General features: G+C 33.5%; 1 protein-coding gene across 1 annotated transcript in view; it reads right to left on the reverse strand.

Moving 5' to 3' along the window:
* Positions 1–1,095: 1,095 nt before the first annotated feature.
* The window catches only part of LOC129227372 (irregular chiasm C-roughest protein-like), a 100,052-nt gene continuing 80,474 nt past the window's right edge, over positions 1,096–20,673 (reverse strand). The window contains exons 12-13 of the mRNA XM_054861922.1: positions 15,806–16,023; positions 1,096–4,519 (exon numbers count right to left, since the gene is read on the reverse strand). Coding sequence (XP_054717897.1) covers positions 4,145–4,519; positions 15,806–16,023 — 593 coding nt within the window. The 3' untranslated portion in view covers positions 1,096–4,144. The remainder of the gene's footprint in view (positions 4,520–15,805; positions 16,024–20,673) is intronic.

A 20,673-nucleotide genomic window follows, 5' to 3' on the forward strand; every position in this document is an offset into this window, starting at 1 on the left:
ATGACAGTAACAGTTGTTTATTGATTTCGATTAATTGAACAGAGGCGTATTGCTCAAGACACTTTAAAAAGTCATTAAAGTTAAGAGTTCTCCATAATCTGCACAAAAAGACGCTACAGAATCCATTTAGTACTACAGAACTTATCGACATACGATGGGTGATTACAGATGACTCAATAGGAACCCTTTATAATTCTTATTGTCTTTGCCGAAAGTCCAAGTTAACTCGTGGGACTTTAGGCAAACACGTCATGGACCGAGAATTTCATGATGAAAAACGCGTAAAATTTTTCAGAGAATTTTCAGTCAATACCACGAATCTTAGAACCCATAAGTAGTTCACGGAAAATATAAAAGATCACGCAAGGGTTACTAGTGCACCAAATAAGGTGGTACACTAGTAACTGATCCTGAACGATTATATGACGTGACGAAACGAGAAAAACTTGAAAAACCTACTACCATTGACATTGCTCTTCTTGTAATTTCCGCATGAATCTTTAGAGCCATCACCACGAATCTTTAGAATCTAAAACCAGTAAGAAGATGGCACGTGAGGTACCAGTGTATAGTCTGACCACGAAATGCATGGAATGAGCAATCGACCAAGTTAAGACGATTCCATCTGAATGAATCTAGCAAGGGAGAAGGTAAAGTAGCGATGGGATATTGATGCACGCGAAGTTGAAAATGAGGCGAACCAAACAAGGTTTCTATGGAAACAACAAAAAGTAAATAAAATGTTTTCATTTTGTCCGGAAATGTAAAAGCAAAATGGTAAGTTAAAAAATATAATGTAAACAATATCTCAATTACCTTTTGTACAGATCTAATAAAGTTTAGACTTATTACCGCCGTGAACAAATTGTCAGTTGTATAAAACTGCGTCTTAATAATTAAGAGGTAATAATTAAGAGGTATTAAGAGGCATATATATGACGAACAAGCTACTACCCTTGTAAATTAATAGATACTCCCATTTCCGCCTATAAATCGGATGTTTGCTTTCCATATTATCGGTAGTCACACAATACAAAACCAAATGATTTTAGTGAAGAGTCATTTGTATTTAAAAAAAAAAAAAAAAAAAAAAAAACGAGGAAAACTCGAGGATTGTCACGGCACAGTGAGTTAGCAATTTCAAAGAAAATAAAAACCTTTCAATCAATAATACTGCTATCTGTACTAATGTTTCTTGAAAAACCAAACTTATTAAGCAAAAAATAATTACAAAAGCTATTAACTGATTGACAAGACACAATCGGTGAACTTGAGTAAAAAATGTTAATTTCATATCGTGTAACGAAAGTGAAACAGCTTCATCGCATTTTTAGAATGTAAATAATTAAAACAGTATACATTTAAAAACACCATAATAACGAAACAAAATGCAGTTTTAATGAGTGAACAAATGTTGAAATGCTTCAAATCGAGTAATAAATATGATTTAACAATTCTTAGACAGCAATATGTAGTTCATTCACACAGCAAAGTATTCCAAGATCAAGATCATTTTTTCCAGGACATTCACATTTCTTCAAATTTCAGTTACAATCACAGCTAAAAAGTATGAGCATAATGACACTTATTCAAAAAGAAAGAAACATATCATAATCAACGAGATGAATAGACAGATTGGTTGGTGGTTCATTGAAAACATTTCAGTGAATCTCATATCTCTGCTAGCGAAAAACGGAGAACGCTGTCCAAATTTTGCTTTTCGGGGTAATTATTTGAATATTCGACAACTGTCTATTTAATCATTATCAAACGCCAGCAAACACATAATATCTCGAGTTAGCTATAGAATTACTAAGCGTGGTTTCGAGGAAACAGTTCGATACATAATAAAGCCAATGTATATATCACTTGTCTTCTAGCAAAAAGTAGAAAAAGGTTGCCAAATTTGGCTTTTCATTGTGATAAATTAATGAATATTAGTCAACTGCCTTTTAATTCTGCCAAATGCTAGATAACAAATGATATTGATTTCACCATACAGAGCAGCCACTTAAAGCACTCTATTCATTCATCTCGTTGTCCATAACAGGAAAATTAAGCTTGAGCGGAGTTGTATCCTGAGGAAAATAGTTAAAATATTGAATTTGAAACAGAAATTTTTCAAAGTTGTAAAAATTGGGGAAAAATTATCTTTAAAGACTGATAAAACGACAAGATTACAAAAAGGAAAGTGGACCGACTTAGGTAGCAAAATATTTCGAACATTTTTGCAACTGAAGACATGTTGATATGGTGATCGCCGTTAAACAAAAAGTGCATTCAAGGTAATATCGCAATAACTGAAAATATATCTTTAACTAATTTCCAAAGACCCCTAGAAATGTCATTGTCAGAAACCACTACTTTAGGCGGGATGGCTTCTCATGGATATATGGTATATTTTTAATATAAGAAAAGCATTCGTCAAAATGATGTACAAAAATATTCTATTTTAATTTATTAAATAATTTTTAAATGTTAAGCTGACTATTAGACGAAAAATACTGCAATATATGCATAATAGATGGCGGTAAAACAAATAAATTACACCTACTTATCAACGTTATGGGATTTTAAATATGACATTGTTGTAGTATAGGTAGTTCTAGGCGGGTGTTAGATACTACTTTCAAGGAAGAAATCATTAAACGATTAAATTTAAATAAGGAAAGAGTTACAGAAACATCTAGTAGCCATTTAAAGGACCAAAGGATGTGTTATGGATGTGTAATAAATATGCACACGAAGAAATGAGCTAAATCTTTAAATGTCTTTAAAAAAAAATCTCAATATTAAGTTGTAAAACAGTACTGTGACAAATTTTGATGCTTCATGAAGTACAACGGTCTCATATTAGGCATCATAAGATTGTAATTTTCGAGAAAAAATAAATAAGTAAAGGGAAGATAATGGAAACATTTGTTGCACATTAGATTTGAAAGATTTCTGTTTCAAGAATCAAAAACTTGATGAAGATGGGATGTACGATTTTCGTTTGGAAAAACCCCCCGATGCTCCAGGGCCAAAGCAGTTTTTAGGAAGGATAAAAAGACACGAATACAAACAAGCAAATTGTTGTATCGCAAGAGGCTAAATTTTCACTTTTAAAAGTCTTATTTTCTGAAGATGAAAATGACGATGACAAAATGATTTGATACGTAAAAGGTCATGCAAAGGGAAAATCGTTTCTACAATCAGGCAGCAGAGGGCGTTGTAAAGCACCTTTCATTTTTTCTTTTGTATTCAACTTTTTTTTTATACACTGTGACTTATCGAAGTTCGATCTAGCTTCGATACAACAATCTTTAGAACTTCCATTCAGGAATAAAACGCGGGATTCAAAAAAATAATGATACCAACACTAGAGTCAAAGTGAAGTGGCACAAATTTATTGGAACAAATGAAGTTTGGATCCATATTAGATCGCTGGCACTCATATCCAATGAAATCCATCTTTCGCAGTATGTTCTTTTGACTAATTTGAAGAATGGAGATATTTTTTGCATGCTGAATTTCATCATGCTATTGTGGAAAACCTAAACAAAAGTTTTCACATTTATAAAGTCACTAGAAATGTTCAACAGTCGTTAAAGGAATTTGCATAGTTAAATACATAACAGTTCTATTTCCACGGCATCTCTATTCAGTTTTCTGATGGCGATTTGGTAGAACTCGGCAACGTTTGACATATACAAGGCAGTTCATTTCCATCAAGGAATTGTTTTTCCTAATGTCTCTCAAGCTCTTCTATTCAAAGATTGGCGAACAAATTGTTCCTTTCTTTTTTCTCCTGTTGGATTAGGACGTCAAGTCTTCTTTGTGGCTCCAGATTGCTGTACAGTCTTGAAAAAACTGTTTCATCTATCTAGTAAGGTCGCCATGACTGGAAGCCCGCAAGCGTGTTAATTTGACAACGGAAGTAGGGGCTGTTGATGCTATCACTGGACAAAGCCTTTCCAAATAGAAGCATTTTCGTGCGTCCTTGACCGTAGTTTCTTCAAACTCTCAGAACTTTGTCCCTATGAGAACAAACATATATCAAGAAATAGTCGGAGAAAAGAACAATCAGTCGTTTGACAATATCCCAGATGTCATCAAACAATCTCGCTGCTATGAAGCCTTACTGAAGACCTTAGGCCTAGCGTCAGACGTGGGTAGCCAAGGTACCCGGCTTCAGGCCTTGCTGGGCTGTGATATATCTTGTCTGCCCAGGTTGCTGCGCGCTGGCCTGCTGGGGCGACGTTGGACTGGGTGTATGGCTTCCCCATGTTGATGTGACGAATACGGCCCCTTGAGGCGGGGTTTGAGGCATGTTCGAAACAGAAGTCCTCATGTAAGGATTGTTGCCATACCCCGCTCTGAATCGGGGATCATGCGAGAGATCACTTAATGACTGGGGTGGAGGCGGGTTGCCGTAGATGCCGCTGTCTCGGACACCACCAGTGGGTGGGACGGCTGGAGGGGTGTAATCACGAGTGTAGTCCACATACGGGATGTAGCCGTTGTTAACTTGGCTTTCCTGAAAAAGGGAAAATAATTTCATCATACTTGTTTAATGAGTTGACGAGTGACTGAAAATGGAAATGAAAGAAAGTGACTATTTATCTGAGAAAAAATTTCAGCACAAAATCATTTTCAACGTACATTGAAAAGCAGAATAACTACAGATCAGAATATGAACCGAAATCAGTCGCATTACCAGTACGACAAATTTCTTAAAATCGCGATTTAAGAAAATGTAACTGGCTCGTTGTTGCACTGAATTGGCATCAACTTCATTTTTTACTAAATATCCCAATTTTTATGCATTAAATTGTACTGAAAAAGAAAATTTTGGTTGTGTTGGACGGAAGCCCATTAGAACTTGTGTGTATTAAGAGAGAATTTTATTCTGGAGTCTAACTTTTTAGTTTTTTCAGACATTACATCATCATGAAAGAAATTTTAAGAAAATTTTCAGTTGCAATTAACTGGACTTTTTTTCCTAGCTAATGGGTTTTGAGGTAAAAATTCAATATCTCTTTGATGAATCTTTCTGGTGTTTACCAGTTCAGGTTCACGAAAATCATTTAACTTGCTTTATTAGAGATCTTGGAGGGAATGATAGTGTGGGTAGAGGATGGGGTGCTCAGTTTGCTTTGAGAGATTAATGACCTCTCTTTTGGCATCAACAACTTCCTACGGTGAAACAACTATGTGCAATACAGTGTATAAGCATAAGATACACAAACAGAAAAAAAGAATGAAAATAGGTTTTGAAGGAATGGAAAAGTTGGATACAAACGAACAGGAGATTTTTCTCTAATTTCGAACGGTCCTCGGTGTATTATTTCTCCTAAGTTTTAACAGTGAGATGAAACTTTTACCTATTCTTTCTAAATGTAGAACATGCAGCTCAACCTTTACTAAAATAAAACTTAAAGCTTATTTATAATATAACTAAACTTTTAAAGTATTCAGGAAAAAGCATGCATTACTATGTACCATTTGGCATGCAGACATAAAACATCATGTAGTGTTGTTTTATTTAGTAGTATTTATTTAGTAGTGTTACGACGAAATTTTGTCTTAATGCACTTGCATAGTTGCTGAAGTCTTTGAAACAAGTATAGATGCATAATAACGCAGAACACAAATTAAGCAATACCTTGATAATTATACAGCAATCCGAAATAAAAAAAAATAGTAATGATATAGTAGTAAGAAGAACTTTTGAATGTCTCACAGTTAAACAGATAATTTAATTGTTAAGTAAGAAAATTAAATTACATTTCATGATCAAATGTCAGCTTATACTAATATTAAACTGCTAACTAATGGCTGTAATTTAATTCATAATTGCTCTAGTGCTAATTCAAATTAAATAATGACTGTCTGACAGAGAAAAAAAAAAGATCACCCAATAACATTTAGTTTATTCGCGCATTAACTTGATCATGATAATCTAATTGTACGCTCTGCCCTTAATTCACATAAATTCTTATTATACAGGAAAGATTAAATGAAATGAAATTATATTATTTAATTGAAGAAGCAGTGATATACAATTAAAACAATGTTAAACTTTAAATATGAAACGAATAACTAAACAAATAAATACAAATATTGCAAAAAGCAAATCATTGTGAATGCAGTTCAAAAATTTCCTGTTAGTGAACAAGTTGTTTTATGGGTGTTAATGAAGAAGTTTAAATTTTTTAATTACATTTTTAGAAAGAAAAAGTTTTTTAGAAATAGTCAAGAACATTAAAATTTTGAACATGTAATGAAAAAAGAAAATTTTTAAAAACGGGAAAAATAGTTTAACTGTTACTGAATCTAATAATCCGAAGAAAAAAAATCCACTGTCACTTTCATTTAGGTTTTACTGATTTATTTGTAAAAATATAATTACAAATAAATAGGTTAACAGGATATTAAACTAACATTGCTGAAAAAAGATACGTTGAAGCTAAGTTAAGGACAATAGCCTCAATTGCTAAATATCATAGCGCAATATTAAATTGTCCTTCCGTGCATTATGTAAACAGCATTAATCGCAACAGGGAGCTATAACTTTCAAATTCTACAATCATTTTGAAACAAGGATTTTTTAAAATTTTGAAACAATATACAATAGTTTTGAGGAAATGTTAAGGAAGTAAGAAAACGTTAAGTCTTCTTAAGCATCAATTGATTAGAGATCAGAACCTTTACAAAAAAGAGATTATGAGGAATTAAAGAACATGGGATAGAATTTGTATTAGGAATTGAGCTGGTAATTGTTGTTGATTTGAAAAGAACTGTATTATTCCTTGAAAAAAAAAAAAAAAAAAAAAAAAAAAAACAGATAGTTTTGTTATGAGTTCCACATGAACTGCATTTTGTTTCAAGAGTCAGAAAACTTTTCGTTTTAATCCGCTTATATCTGACATGCAATTGCATTGTACCTTAAAGGTCGTGAGAATAAGGATGTGCTACAGTTAAAAAACAAGCACCCTTGAAAGAATTAGAAAATATGAAGCAGCAGAAGTAATAGTTTCGGTTCATGGCTCGGTTGAAACACAAACACAGTTTTTATCAAAAGTTATATGAGTTAAAACCATGTTAAAACCCATGATAAATTCAGTTTTGCTTCAAAAATGCGTTTAATACAAATTCTATAAGCATGAGGGTCATAACTTAAATGCTGTTGGTCAAAGCATAGGTAAACCTTTATTACAATAACAGGAAGGAAAAAAAAAGGATTTCAAAGATATTCTAAGGGATGAGACCGAAGCAATAAGGGTTCTTTAACCCAAAGGCAAATATTTCTTGTTCTAACATGAGATATGACTATAAGATCAAGATTCAACAAATGATGTAAGGACTGATACAAATAACGTTCGGAGTTCCATAATCTAAGACAGAAACAGGTTCTGGTTCCTCCCCAAAGAAAATAATTATGACTCTAAGCTACAAAAGTTGCAATGTATAAAAAGTAATTTGTAATTATTACTAGCTTTCAGAGGCTTGAAGTGCATTATAACTGAAGTAGGGTTTCAAAAGAAGACAAGATTCATTTCAGAAGGAAAAACAAAAGTAAAAATTTTTCTTCATAAAAAGTGGTTTAAGCGAAGACTAGAATTCTTGCTGTAAATTCAATAATATTAATATTTCATCTTAAATTCAATGAACGCAAACGGGTTGATCAGAAGTTTTAAAGCAAGCAGTAGCAGATTCGCACACAAGAATTCTTGTTCATAGGCATAAGAGTTGAAATGTATCTTGATTGCAATGCTACCATTATGACGACTACTTAAACGGATTAACCAGTAGTATAAAGTGCTCAGAAGCAGATATGCAGTGAGGACAAGAATTCTTGTACTAAATCATACGAATAAAAATGTATCCTAATGGCGATGCTACCATAAATATGAGACGTTTACTTAAACGGATTGATCAGAAATTTCAAAGCGAGCAGAAGCAGGCTTGCAACGAAAACAATAATTCTTGTACTAAGTCACAAGAAGTCAAATGCATCCTAATGGCTGTGCTACCATGAATGCAAAACACAAGACAAGCAACGCAAAATAGCAATGCAAGAATGCAAAATACAAGGTTTATCATGAGTTTTAAAACTATCAGAAGCTGCTTTGCAGTGAAGACAAAATTTTTTGTCGAAGTCAAAAGAATTAAAATGCACCCTAAAGGCCATTTTACAACAAATTCAACACTGCTGCGTGAACGGATTTATCAGAAGTTTTAAAGAGAGCAGAAGCATATTTCCAGCGTATGAATTCTATTACTAAGTTGAAATATCCTACCGGGTATGCAACCATAAATGCGACTGCTACTACATCTGAGTAATTATAAGTTTGAAAGCGAGCAAAAGCAGATTTTCAGTGACAAATCAAGTGTTTATGTACCAGAATAGTAGAGAAGAATTCTTGTGCTAAGTTATAAAATTAAAATATATCTAATGGCTATGGTACCACAAATGCGATACTAACAGATCTATCAGTAGTTTTAAAGCAAGTTGAAGCAAATTTGCAGTGGAGACAAGAATTCTTGCACCAGGTTATGAGAATTAAAATGTATCCTAATGGCTGGTGAAACTACTCCGTAAGCGGATGTATATCAGAAGTTTTAAAGCAGGTAGAAGCAGATTTTGAGGGAAGACAAGAGTTCCTGTATTAAGTCATAAGAGTTGAAATAAATCCTAATGTCTATGCTACCATGAACGTGAGACTTCTACGTAAAGGAGCTATGGGGGGATTCTGTAAGAATGACAGAAAAAAACGGACCCCAGACATAATCGTTGAGATCTGCGGTCCGGGACGGCCGGTCATCCAGAACAGTTGTCCGCACGAAGCATCTGCTGTTTAGAGTGAGGGGAGGTTGTGAGGGTTGTGGAGAAGAAGAATGTTGTGGCGGAGAAGTTGATGCTGTCGTATACCGAGCAGCCTCGATTTGGCTGGGATGTTGTTGGTAGTTGTTAGGACGGTTGTTGGTTAATCCGGTTGTTGAAGTTGGTGCAAAAGTTGGTCCCGCCTCACTCATGCCTGCGTAAGGAAGAAAAAGTGAAAAGAAAAGAGAAAGAACAAAGTCAGTAAAGGAAAGGGAAGATGAACTTCTGTAATTGAAAGTAAAGATCTGTTTATAAATTGAAAAACAGAGCACTTAGAATCTCACATAATCGACATTATGGTCAAAAATAAATGAAAATATTGTATTTTTCATTTAAAATAGTTTATCTTACATTATTCTGATTCCAGTAATAATCTTAATGGTCGCGCGAATTTTTTAAGTTTCGTTTTATTATGAATATTGTTAAATATCTAGCCAGAAATGCTTTTTGTTGTAAAAAAAAATTATAAATGTACCTTGGTAATATTGGTGTGAATATTAAATACGTAAATCTGAATCTACCAATTTTTTTCTCGGCCCACTGTGAAATTGAGGGATGGTGCTTATTTCTTAAAGAAGAAGGGAGCTTTCATCTGTTGGGGGGAGGGGGCTTAAGAAAGAGTGATTTGACCTACCGCACTAAGTGCCAGTCATCAAGAGTGTAGTCAAACAGACCTTCAAGATCTTTTTCCTACAGGGTGCTGCCACTAGGAACAGCCACAAGCCTTGATGATGATGTTCATAATGTACCCCAGTGGTCCAGATGTAAGTTCGTAGCAATACCATAACTCTTTTCTGGGCATCTTCCTTCCGTTTCCTTGTGGTAACGTTACTGGATCGATAGGCTTAAGATGATGTACAAAGTTATGTCCTTTTTTACTTCGTATATGTTTTGCAATTTCATTTTCTTTTTGATATTTGTTGTCCTTTTATTGACATTTGAAATATAATAAACAATAAATGAAATATACTCTATTCAAAGAACTGTGTTATTTCAAGACAAAACGAGCCTACTGAGTGTTTGAAGCTAGTAAGTAAACATTAATGGATTTGCGTAAAAATTTCAATTCTATGGTAAATTACGACTATCTACACTACATCATAACTCTACGAGATATAGACGGAGCAGCTTTGCCTTGCCTCTCAAAGGCAAAAGGATAAATTATTTCTGTAAAATTATTTGATCGATTCTTTTAAGCAAGGTTTCCGGTTAAACTAGTATATATTTTTTTGAATATTCAATCTATATAAAGCTTTTTCGTGATTGATATGAAAAGACAACATTCTACTAATCCTTTAACTTTGCTACACAACAGGATTACGTATTCCTGATCACAAAAGAAATTGAAAATTTAACTTAATATTAACTAACCATTCTTTAATTACATTTGGCTTCTAATCTAAAATCCTCCAAAATATTGGTTTTGGCTTAGCAGGTTCAAAGTTTGTTAGTTACCTGCCTTAACGGGTTTGTCTAAAAGATTGCAATAAATAACAAGTCTCTAATTTCAGAACTGTTGAAAAATATTCCATGAATTCTTGTTTGATGTTTAAAAATATTTTTCAGCCAATAATCTAAATTAAGTAGCGGAATTGATTAAGTATTAACAAACTATAATCGATATAATGGAAAGAGGAAGTTATTTACTTTTATACTGATAGCATTTCTGACAGATATTTATTAAATGAATCAGCTTGCAAATTGACGCTTTCGAGGTGCAAAACAAACATTGATTTCCTTCGCGTTAGGAAATATACATTTTTGCACGTAATCTTATAAAAAAAAAAAAAAAAAAAAATTAAAGGAAAAAGAGAAAAGAAAAGTTTATATATCTGTTTCTCTTTCTAAAAAAAAAAAAATGTTATATGAATGCTCATGATTAGAATAGAAATTTTTTTTCCCAGTAAATAATTTCGAATAATATGTCTAGAACAATTATAAAGAAGGTAAGATGTGACGAAAGGTAAGTCATAATAAAATATATAAAAGTAAAATTTCCTGTAGTAGCTTTAGAAAAACTATCGTTGATTCCAGGCAAGAAAAAAAAAAAGAACGGATGTGAACCATTTTAAACAAAAATACTGAAAATAACCATTTTGCAGTATTTAATCACAGTTTTCAGCACCATTTTTCTGCTTGCGGCTTAATAACAACTTATCAAATTGTTATACATGACAAAGGTTCGTTGAAAACCATTGTCACGTGGGCTTTTCCTGTGAAAGTGATGGATTTCATTGCAAGAATAATTAGAATAAAAATAGCATTGGAGCCTTTACTATTATTATTAATTAACTATTAGTTTTAAGCATAACCCTTTCTGCTTCTCCCACTGTCCTAAGATGTTACAGACTCTGTAAACTGGTAATACTGTTTTCATTTCAAGTACTAGAGATTTGGCAAACGATAAAAAATAAGATAATTAACAAATAAAATTCATAATGGAGTTTCTACATTAAATCCAAGGTATGAGCAGAACAAAAATAGTTTCATACAAAATGAGTTTGCCAAATAGAGTTTCAGATAAAAGCTTTTTTTTTAAAAAAAAATTCTCGATCTTACGATTACCGAAGAATCTTTTCTTATTCAGAACTCTTAAATCTTCTATAAATTAAGATTATTTACATATTAATAAGAGGGAGGGAAAGAGTTTTATCGTTCTTTTCCCATTATTAAGGTTGTGCTTCTTCGTATCACGAATTTGGTTAATATTTTACATGCAGTAACGTTAAAAAAATGTTATATTTACTGTGTATACTCTTGTCATCCACAGTTTAACTGAGCATGGAACTCTTAACAACTGAACATTATAACTTCCTTGATCAGTTAAACTGTGCATGTCACCTAATTTTCCAATAGTAAGAAAATTGGGTGTCATGCACCGTTCAACTGAGCATGACAATCTTAACAGCTGAGCATAGTGATTGCTGTGCTCAGTTACACTGTGCATAACACCGAATTTTCTAATAGTAAAAAAAAATAGGCGTCAGGCACGGTTTAACTAAACATGGCAATCGTAACGCTAAAGATCGTCATGTTCAAAACTATTCAGTGAGTTAAAACAATTTTTAAAAAGTTGAATTTTTGATTGAACTTGAATTTAAAGCATTATCAAAATAAATTAAGTCACTCAATGTGCCCCTTTTAAGTGAGTAACATAAGAGATGAAATATTCTAAGGAAGTGAGGGTATGGAAAGAAAGAAGCAATGCAACAGGCTGCATGCAATAAAAGTCAGAGTTAATCCTCTATAAGACCGATTAAAAGTATGCTAACGAACTTTTTATTTGAAAGTGTTAACTATTAACTACAAAACATCTTTCAGAGATAAAGTTAAGTTTTTTTGGGATTTGCACAAGATTTTAATATTTCATGAATAGTGAAACTTATAGGAAAATAGTTTGAGCTTGACTAAATTAAGAAAAATAAAATATTGCTCAAGCTTAGAAGAATTCGAGCTTGAAGGTCAGTTTTTGACTAAATAAACAGTCCAGTTTTCCAGAGGCTAGTTTTAAGGCGAAACGAATACGAAGTAGGGGACAGAGAGAAAAAAATGCAGGAAAATATATATTATTTACAAAAAAAGATAACAGATGGCGCCATGTGTTAATTTAGTACTAGAGTAAAGCGATAATTTTGCAAAAACAAAAATTCTATTGCCGGATCTTTTTCGCCAATAACTGCCAGGTCCGTCATTTTAAATTGTTCCTAAGGAATGGAGGGGCCGGGGGGGGGGGGGAGGGAACATTCTCAAATTTTATCATTAAAAAAACACACGTCTAAGAACCTAAGATTTTAATACCTGGGGGGGGGGGGGGGCTTCGTTTGTATTGTAAAAAGGATTCCTTTTAACCGCGTAACAAGTGTCTGAAATTCCAACCACTACTTACACGTTTTTACGCTGGCTTTCAGTTTTTAATTTTTCGCACTAAGATAGGATTCTTATTTTCAAATATTTTACAGCTGGATCTTAATTTTCGTCTTTATTGTTTCTTAACCACACAAATTGCTACACCGACATCGTTTTTGTTTAAGCAACTTATTTTTCTTTCAAATAAGTTTGTTTAAAAAAATGAAAAGCTTGACTTTTTAAATTCCATTTAATAACATAGCTATTAAATCAGCACTAACTAAAAAATACTTGTATTTAGTATATAGTCGTTGTATAATCATAGCTTTATTTATTTATTTTTTCATAATCAGCAACTTTACAGACAATATTACTATAAAGAAAACTGGACGTAACCATTTCCACAGTATATGAACATTTAATTTGAATTTCACTCGGCGCGCAGTTTTTGTAAGTAGTACCTGGGATTCGTCCCTGACAATCCCTTGCAGTTGAAATCCTCAAAACACTGTTTCTGGCTATCTGCAGTCGCGAGAAAAGGGGAGGCGGGGGATCCGGGAGTCGTGTTGGTTCTGATAAACTCCCTGGATCTACACTGGCTGGAAACGTGCATTCTTTTGTTCTGAATAATTTAGAAATCTTTTCTATAATCTATTGGCTTCTATAATAGACTATAGTGAAAAAAGAAAACGTTTCGAGTTTTCTAAAGTTTTATTAGCTCTGCGAAACAGGAGTTTCATCTCTAATAAAGTTGAGTAGGGTAACTGGTTAACAATATCAACAATAGTTAAAAATCAGAAACAAGAAGTCAAAAGAATTAAAAGATTCTTTGATGAAAGAGAGAAAAAAACGAAACAAATGGAGTGAAGCAAGAAATAAACTCCTGATTTTTAATCATTTTTTATACAATAGAATTATTCACAAACAGAAAATTAATCTAACGAACAACAGTGGAAAATTAAACCAGAAGTTAATCAATGATCATTAATTAAATGGCGAATTCATCAACAATTAATTAATAAAATCATTTCTACTCATAAAATATCGAACTTTTGTTTTTTTACGATTTATTAATGTTTTTCTTTAATTTATAAATATTTTCGAATGAGTAATAACTTTTCCTTTTTCACAAGTCAAATCATACCTCTTAAATAAGGTTTGCAACTTTTAAATTAATTTCTGTTTGTTAAGATCTCAGAATCGTGTGTTTCTGAAGCTTTCTAAGGGTGGAAGATATATTATCTAGAACAGGGACAGGCGGTTCTGGAAAATATGTTCAGTTTGTTTCAGAGTTTCGAAGAAGACATTTACAAAGGTAAAGGACTGCGATACATAAACTATTCGACCAATGGAGTTAAAATTTTGAATATACTTATAGTCTTAAATTAAAGAAATACTTGATGATGGTGTGAAATCATTTAAGGAGCCTATACGTGCTATTTCGGCAATCATTGTGACACAGGAATGCATACTCAGATTAAAAATTCACCTTTTCTTCATTTTCACAGGATGTAATTCTGCTGATCTGCCTAGTTTTATCACTGTTTAATGTTAACAGCGCTCTAATCTTTACCTCGAACAACCATCAGCATCGCCTGAAGATCATGTGACTTCTAGTTGCTAATATTATAATCGTCTCTAAATTTTTCAAAGATTACAGTGCATAAACAATCTATATACAATGAAGGGACTGTAAATTTCATATTTTCACTTTTCATTCCAAAATCCCCCCCCCCTTCGTACCTACCACTATTTGTGGTTTAACCCTACTAACTCTTTCAAGGCTTGTATGCTGTGGTCACTCGAGCATGCTTCAGTCTTAAGTTTCTTGGATGAACATCATTAACTTTCTGAATGAACGTATAAGCCCATTGTTCTCAAGAACCAACTTTCACAGGCTTGTCTGGACGTTTAAAACCAATCTGTCAAGCAGTTGGTATGCATGGGAGTCTTTGGGATACTATGATCTAAAAGCTCAGAAAGTAGTTATAATATTTAGCGTGTGTCGCGAAAGTTTCAGTTCTTTTATTAGGATATTGACCATTTACCAAAATGGCAAGTCTTCAATGGCTAGCAATAATGCAGTAGAGCAGAGGTACCCGGCCTTCTTTTCTTACCCGAGGGCTTCATCCCATATTAAACTGAATTTCGCAGCTCAACACATATGTAAAATTTAAATACATTAATATTTTTATAGATATTATGAAAAACAGGGAAAAGTAAAGAAAGTTACAAACTAAGAATTGCTGCTATAATTTCTTAGTTTCCATCGGTTTATAGGAAACCAATTTCTAACTATTTGATCGAAATTCGCGGCACTCATTCTGAAGGCATCCTAAATATGAGGCGGTTAGTGGAGTCAACTTTTCTAAAAGTCTCCGGTCAATTAGTTGACTGGCATTTTTCGTTGTCTTCACACGAGACAACTTAGTTGAATCAACTTTTTGTCTAATAGGTCGAATTTATACGAAGAGCTACTCCATAACACTGTTAAAAAACTGAACCGAGTTGACTGTCAACTAGTACTCGCGTGTAGAGCAAACGCTTGGCAATGTCCCGATGAGTGTAATCAACTAAGAAGTTGATAACACTTATTCAAATGAGAATGGTAGTGGCATATGGTATGACTGTTGTGTAAAGAATGACAGGCGATTCATTGACTTTTATACCTGGTGGACCTGAACCACCCGTTCGAAAGTCGATTCCACTAAGTTGCCTTTTGGGAAGGAGGCATTATACTGAATGAAGATGATTGGTAATTTTCGAAAGTTCCAGAACAAAGTTTTCGATTCGTAATATTGAACATAATGCTGAGCCACGTGGATCAGCTTCTTGGAGCCTATATGTCCAGTGGGCTTCAGGTTGGGTACCACTGACTTAGAACACACTCGATCAAGTCAAATTTAGAACAATAACAAAGGTCCACATGGATCCGCGTTGCCGGCTCCATATAGCCTGCGGGCCATGGGTTAGGCACCAGGACACCATTGCAGTGGAAAATGGAAAAATTCGTACAGGAAAAGAGGAAAGCAAAGAGAGATGCAACAGAAGAAGAGGTTCTGCTGCGTTCGTTGCAGAGAGGTACCTTACCGGTTTGGGCGGAAAGTTCGCCTCCGAGTAGTCGTTGGGGTGGTTGTATTTGTAAAGTTGTTGTTCCTGTGCAGCCCGGTCGCTATGCTCGTCCCAGCTGCGCTCGTGCTCATTGTTGGACAGCGAGGAGGCCGTTCGGATCTCGGCTTTCAGGTCCGAATCCCCCGACGAAGCCGAGTCCGACCCTTTCGTTTTTTTCTCGGACCCGTACTCCTCATCTGCAGAGATAAAAAGCGCAAAAATCAACAAAATGGCTGATCGGGGCCTTGCTCAACACAACAGAAGGGAAACAAATCAAAATAATATAAAAATCAAAGAAATTTTTATACTGGCCGTGAATGGAAAGTCAAAAATGTTTGCATCAAATTGCAAATTCAAATCAGAATATTTTTCAAGGGTTATGTAATTAGAGAAGCATTATTTAAAAAAAATAAACACTAATCTTGTGAGGACCAACATTGAGCACTTGAATCTCTGCATCCCTAGAGTTCCTAGGTCTGCCATAGATCAAGGGTTTGAAATCTTCTTTAATTGCACAAACCAGAAATTGTAATATCAGTCACAGTATGGTACTTTGAAGCTGCGAAAATGCGCGTTCGGATTTTTGTTAACGTCTCGATAATTAATTTGAGCTTTGTGTAGGTAAACTAGCATTCAAAGACGCTTTAAGAAGAACTCAATTACTATTGTAAGAGTGGTTCTCAAAATGCTAGAAACCCGTTCGGTTTTTCAGGACTCAAAACTACTCAACATTCCACGGAATCTTTCGTAGTGTGGCGGAACAAGTGATTTAAATATAAAGAAGACACATAAAACGTTCATTAATAGGACAAAATGTACTCTTGTAGATATTATAACATTATCAAGATGGTATCTGTTCTGTTACTTATGTAGAGATGTTTTTAGATTAACAACATTGCGTTGAACGGTGAGTCAGAAAAAAAGTCGCAAGGAAACTTCGAGTTCCCTATATTTCATTCAAAATTCTTCTTCACAGTTTGTTAAATTACATAAATTTATGGCTGCGCCCAATCTATAAATTTATGATGATAAAATCCAATTTAAAGGAAGGTTAAATTCTGCGAATCGCATTTTATCCTCGAAAAACCACAAACGAGAATACATTTAACGCTAAGAGAAACTCGATTTAATTAAACTATAAACACGAAGTTATCACAACTCAAGTTCAGTTCACGTCACAAGCAGTGGAAGAATCTGAGATTTTAAGCACAGAACTCTCGTTAGTCAAAACTGATCCCAAGCTTTTAATCACTACGAGAACCCGGGTAACAGCATTTTCACTTATTTAAACACGTTTCTGCACTTCCTGTTATAAAATCAATAACATGCCTTAATCAGGAACATATTTCGCCCAGAAAGTTTTAGATTCATAGGAAAGATTGGTCGTTATCTGATTTCTGAGGCTATGTTGAGGGAAATGAAAGGGTAGCTCTTTCTCGAGGTCTCTTTCAGAAAATATTTAGTATAACTCTCATATGTGTATTCATACATATTTTAACTATAAACAGATATGACTAAAAATTTCAGTTTCAGAAAAGTACTTTATAAAGACGAGGAATGTACTTAAGATTTCAAGTTTTGACATTCTCAGTAATTGAAAGAAAGCTTATAAACGGAAGAACATTGTGGACTCATTTTCTGGAACTTAAATTTTTTTTCTTTACTTTACTTGATTTCGTACTCAATCCCGTTTCAATAAGTTAAAAGTAAAATAAGAAATTTACCTGTGCGAAAAAAATTAAAATAAGAAAAAACAACACCAAAAAGCACAAATTGCAGATTACTGCAGTGTGTAACAAAGAAGCTTCTTACAAATATTGTTTGAGCGAGCATTTTTCGAGTTTCGGCGCGTTCAAACAAACAAATGCTTTTTGGAGTCTTCATTTTATACTATGTAGAGATTTGGAAACTGAGGAAGAACGCGGACTACAATTTTCTGGGTAAACTGCACAAGTGAATATTTTTGAGCTTTACCAAGTTCATGAAAAGGATATAATTAAATGAATAAAAGCAAATAAAATGAGATAGGCATGTCACCTTCTGTTCATGAATTCAGAAAGAATTACCCTTAAGGGTTTTAGTGTAACTCCTGCTTGTAGAAGATCAAGAGGATGACCTAAGAGAGGAAAGGTGGAAGGACTATTTTGATGAGGATTTTTCAATGTTAAAAGTTATGAATTAGAGGTCATTGTCTGGCAGGAATAGGGGAATAGGAAAGACTTCTAAAGAAGACCAGGTCCCCCAAAAGGCTGTCGGGTCAGTGTTGCTGTTGTTGATGATACAAGTGAATTCATTTCACTTCCAAGATGAAAAGTTAAAAAAAAAAAAAAAAAAAAACCCTACACATTAATTAGGTTAAAAAAAAAAAAAACTGCACATTTAACTGTATTTAAGAATTTTAACTATCTAATTGTTTATTCTAATATAGTCGATCAAAACATTTTTACTGATTTTTTAAGTGTACGGTCGAATCTCGATAACTCAAAGCTTATAACTTGAATAGTCCTTTATCTCGAAGTTTTCATTAGTTACCAAACTCTAGAGACTGTTGTGGAAGCTTCCCATAACTCGGACTACCAATAACTCGAACGTTTTAGTCGGTCCCTTGGGACTTCGAGTTATTGAGAGCAGACTGTATTTTGGATTAAAAAAAAATAACAAGGAACCCTTGATTGATCTTTGTGGAACCCTGGAGCTCCGCAGAACACAATTCAAGATTCATTGCACTAAAGCAGCGTTTCTTAAATTGTGTTCCGCGGAACCCAGGGGTTCCATGGAGATCAATCTAGGGTTCCACTAAACTCTCATTCTTTATTTTCCTTTCTTTCAAGAAAACTTAAAAAATCTATCAAAATAGTAAATTTTCAAAATTTAAATTTTAAACTTTAAAGTTTTGTTTGTGTCTACAAAATTTTGTTTGCAAAGTTGTTTTCAATTGTTATTATTTTTTTTTGTTAATTTTAGAAATTATGTTTTGACATTACAAAATTTTATTTGAGATAATTTTCTCTTTGACTGTAAATAAAGCATTTCAAGAACGTTGCTTCAAACTATACTACTTACGAAAAAAACAGGGGTTCCACAAAAAAGCTGGTTTATTTAAAAGAGTTCTACTCATTAAAAAAAATTAAGAAATACTGCGCTAAAGGATATCGAGGCATTGATAGCGACAGAGCATTTTAACTCATTCTTCTGAGCGAAAAAGGTCGGAAATCTTCGCAACCCCGTTATTTCTCTTACAAAGTTGCACTCCGAATTTTTCCTTCTTCGGCTAAGACTCGGGGTGCAGTCTTAATCTCAATTGAACTAGGACAACAAATCTTTCATTTATTTGAACACATTTCCAGTACTTCCAGCGATAAAATCAATACTCCTCACTAATCAGCGGCGAATTTTCCCTCGAATTTTCGTCAGCAGTCATGAGACATCTTAGAACAGTGCCCGTTCTCCCCTCAGTAATCAGCCCTCGTTCCGATCGGAATTATTAGCTAACACTTAATGAATCGAATTGATCTGCCTTCTTGTAAGTTTCAATTTCTCGGAGTTAATTTCGAGTCTCCTAATCGTAAGGTTTACAGATCTGGAGGAAAGTTTGTGAAAAGTAAAGGGGGGGGGGGGAATCGACGACTTATCGATAGAGTTTTCATGGTAGAAAAGTTAAACTGTTAACGAAATGTTTAATAGAAAGCAAATGAATTTCGGCCTCTTGAATTTATTTTGTTAACGTGTCTAAAGACTTGATTTTATTTCAGTTTCGAAATTTTTCCACTTGTAATTTACAACTCAATAGTCAGAAACAGATTTGATTGAGAAGACGTGGAATAAAGGGGGTGGGGAAAATTCAGATACATTATGTGAAATGTGTAAAATTTTGGTGGGCTTAAAAGCGGACAATATTCAAAGAAATAAAGAAAGGAAAAAGGGAAAGAGATAGAGAAAAGAAAATTACAAGCATTAAGTTTCGATAGATCAATTTAGCAAAAATAATACCGAAATGGCTTTTTCCGCTAAGTACTGAATTTAAGCAAAGTTGTTATATTGCTTTCAAGACAACTGTTTTCTGCTAAGTCATTTTTACAATAAATATTTGAGACATTTCACTTTGGTCGAAACATTGTTAATATTAACAAACGCAAACATATGTCTCAAGGGAAAAAAACCCTATTCGAAATCTGAATTGATTACAAAAAGAATTGGTACGCTTTTTAAATGCGTAATTTTTTGTTTTTAACGTATGAATTCAATTCAGAAGTTTCACCTAAAGTTTCAATGATTGTTACTAAAAAAGGGAACTAGAAAAGGCTACTAGAAAAGGGAAGAAGGGTATGATGTTCATAAGTGAGAGATGTCCAGGAGTGGAAGCCAGCGCTTTGAGTTCTACTTCCATTTCAAGGTACCATACTATTTTTCATTAGATTAAATGAAATTTATTGATACTATTTGTAGAGCTTGTACTAACATTAAATAAATTTATAAATATAAATATATGTTCTATAAATAACATCAACAGTTGGCAATCATACAATTAATATTTCGGGCAAATGGAAATTAATATAATTGTTGCTTTTAATATTAAGTTTTAAGGAGGTTTATTCATAAAGTCTATTAGAACAGTCTCAGATAATACTGTATCTGGAATTTCTATATCGTAACTTGAATTTATTCTCAAAACTAGATTATCTTAACACAAAAAACTAAACCTCAATATAAATTTTTACAAAGTTTATGTCTGATATCTTTTCAAGGGTGCAACTACATATCAATCGACCTTAGATTAAAAAAAAAAGTATTCAAAACAATGTTTTCGCTAAAAAGTTTGAATTAAAGCAGAAACAATAAACTTTGAA

This window comes from Uloborus diversus, chromosome 8 (assembly GCF_026930045.1).
Source record: "Uloborus diversus isolate 005 chromosome 8, Udiv.v.3.1, whole genome shotgun sequence".
Lineage (NCBI taxonomy): Eukaryota > Metazoa > Arthropoda > Arachnida > Araneae > Uloboridae > Uloborus > Uloborus diversus.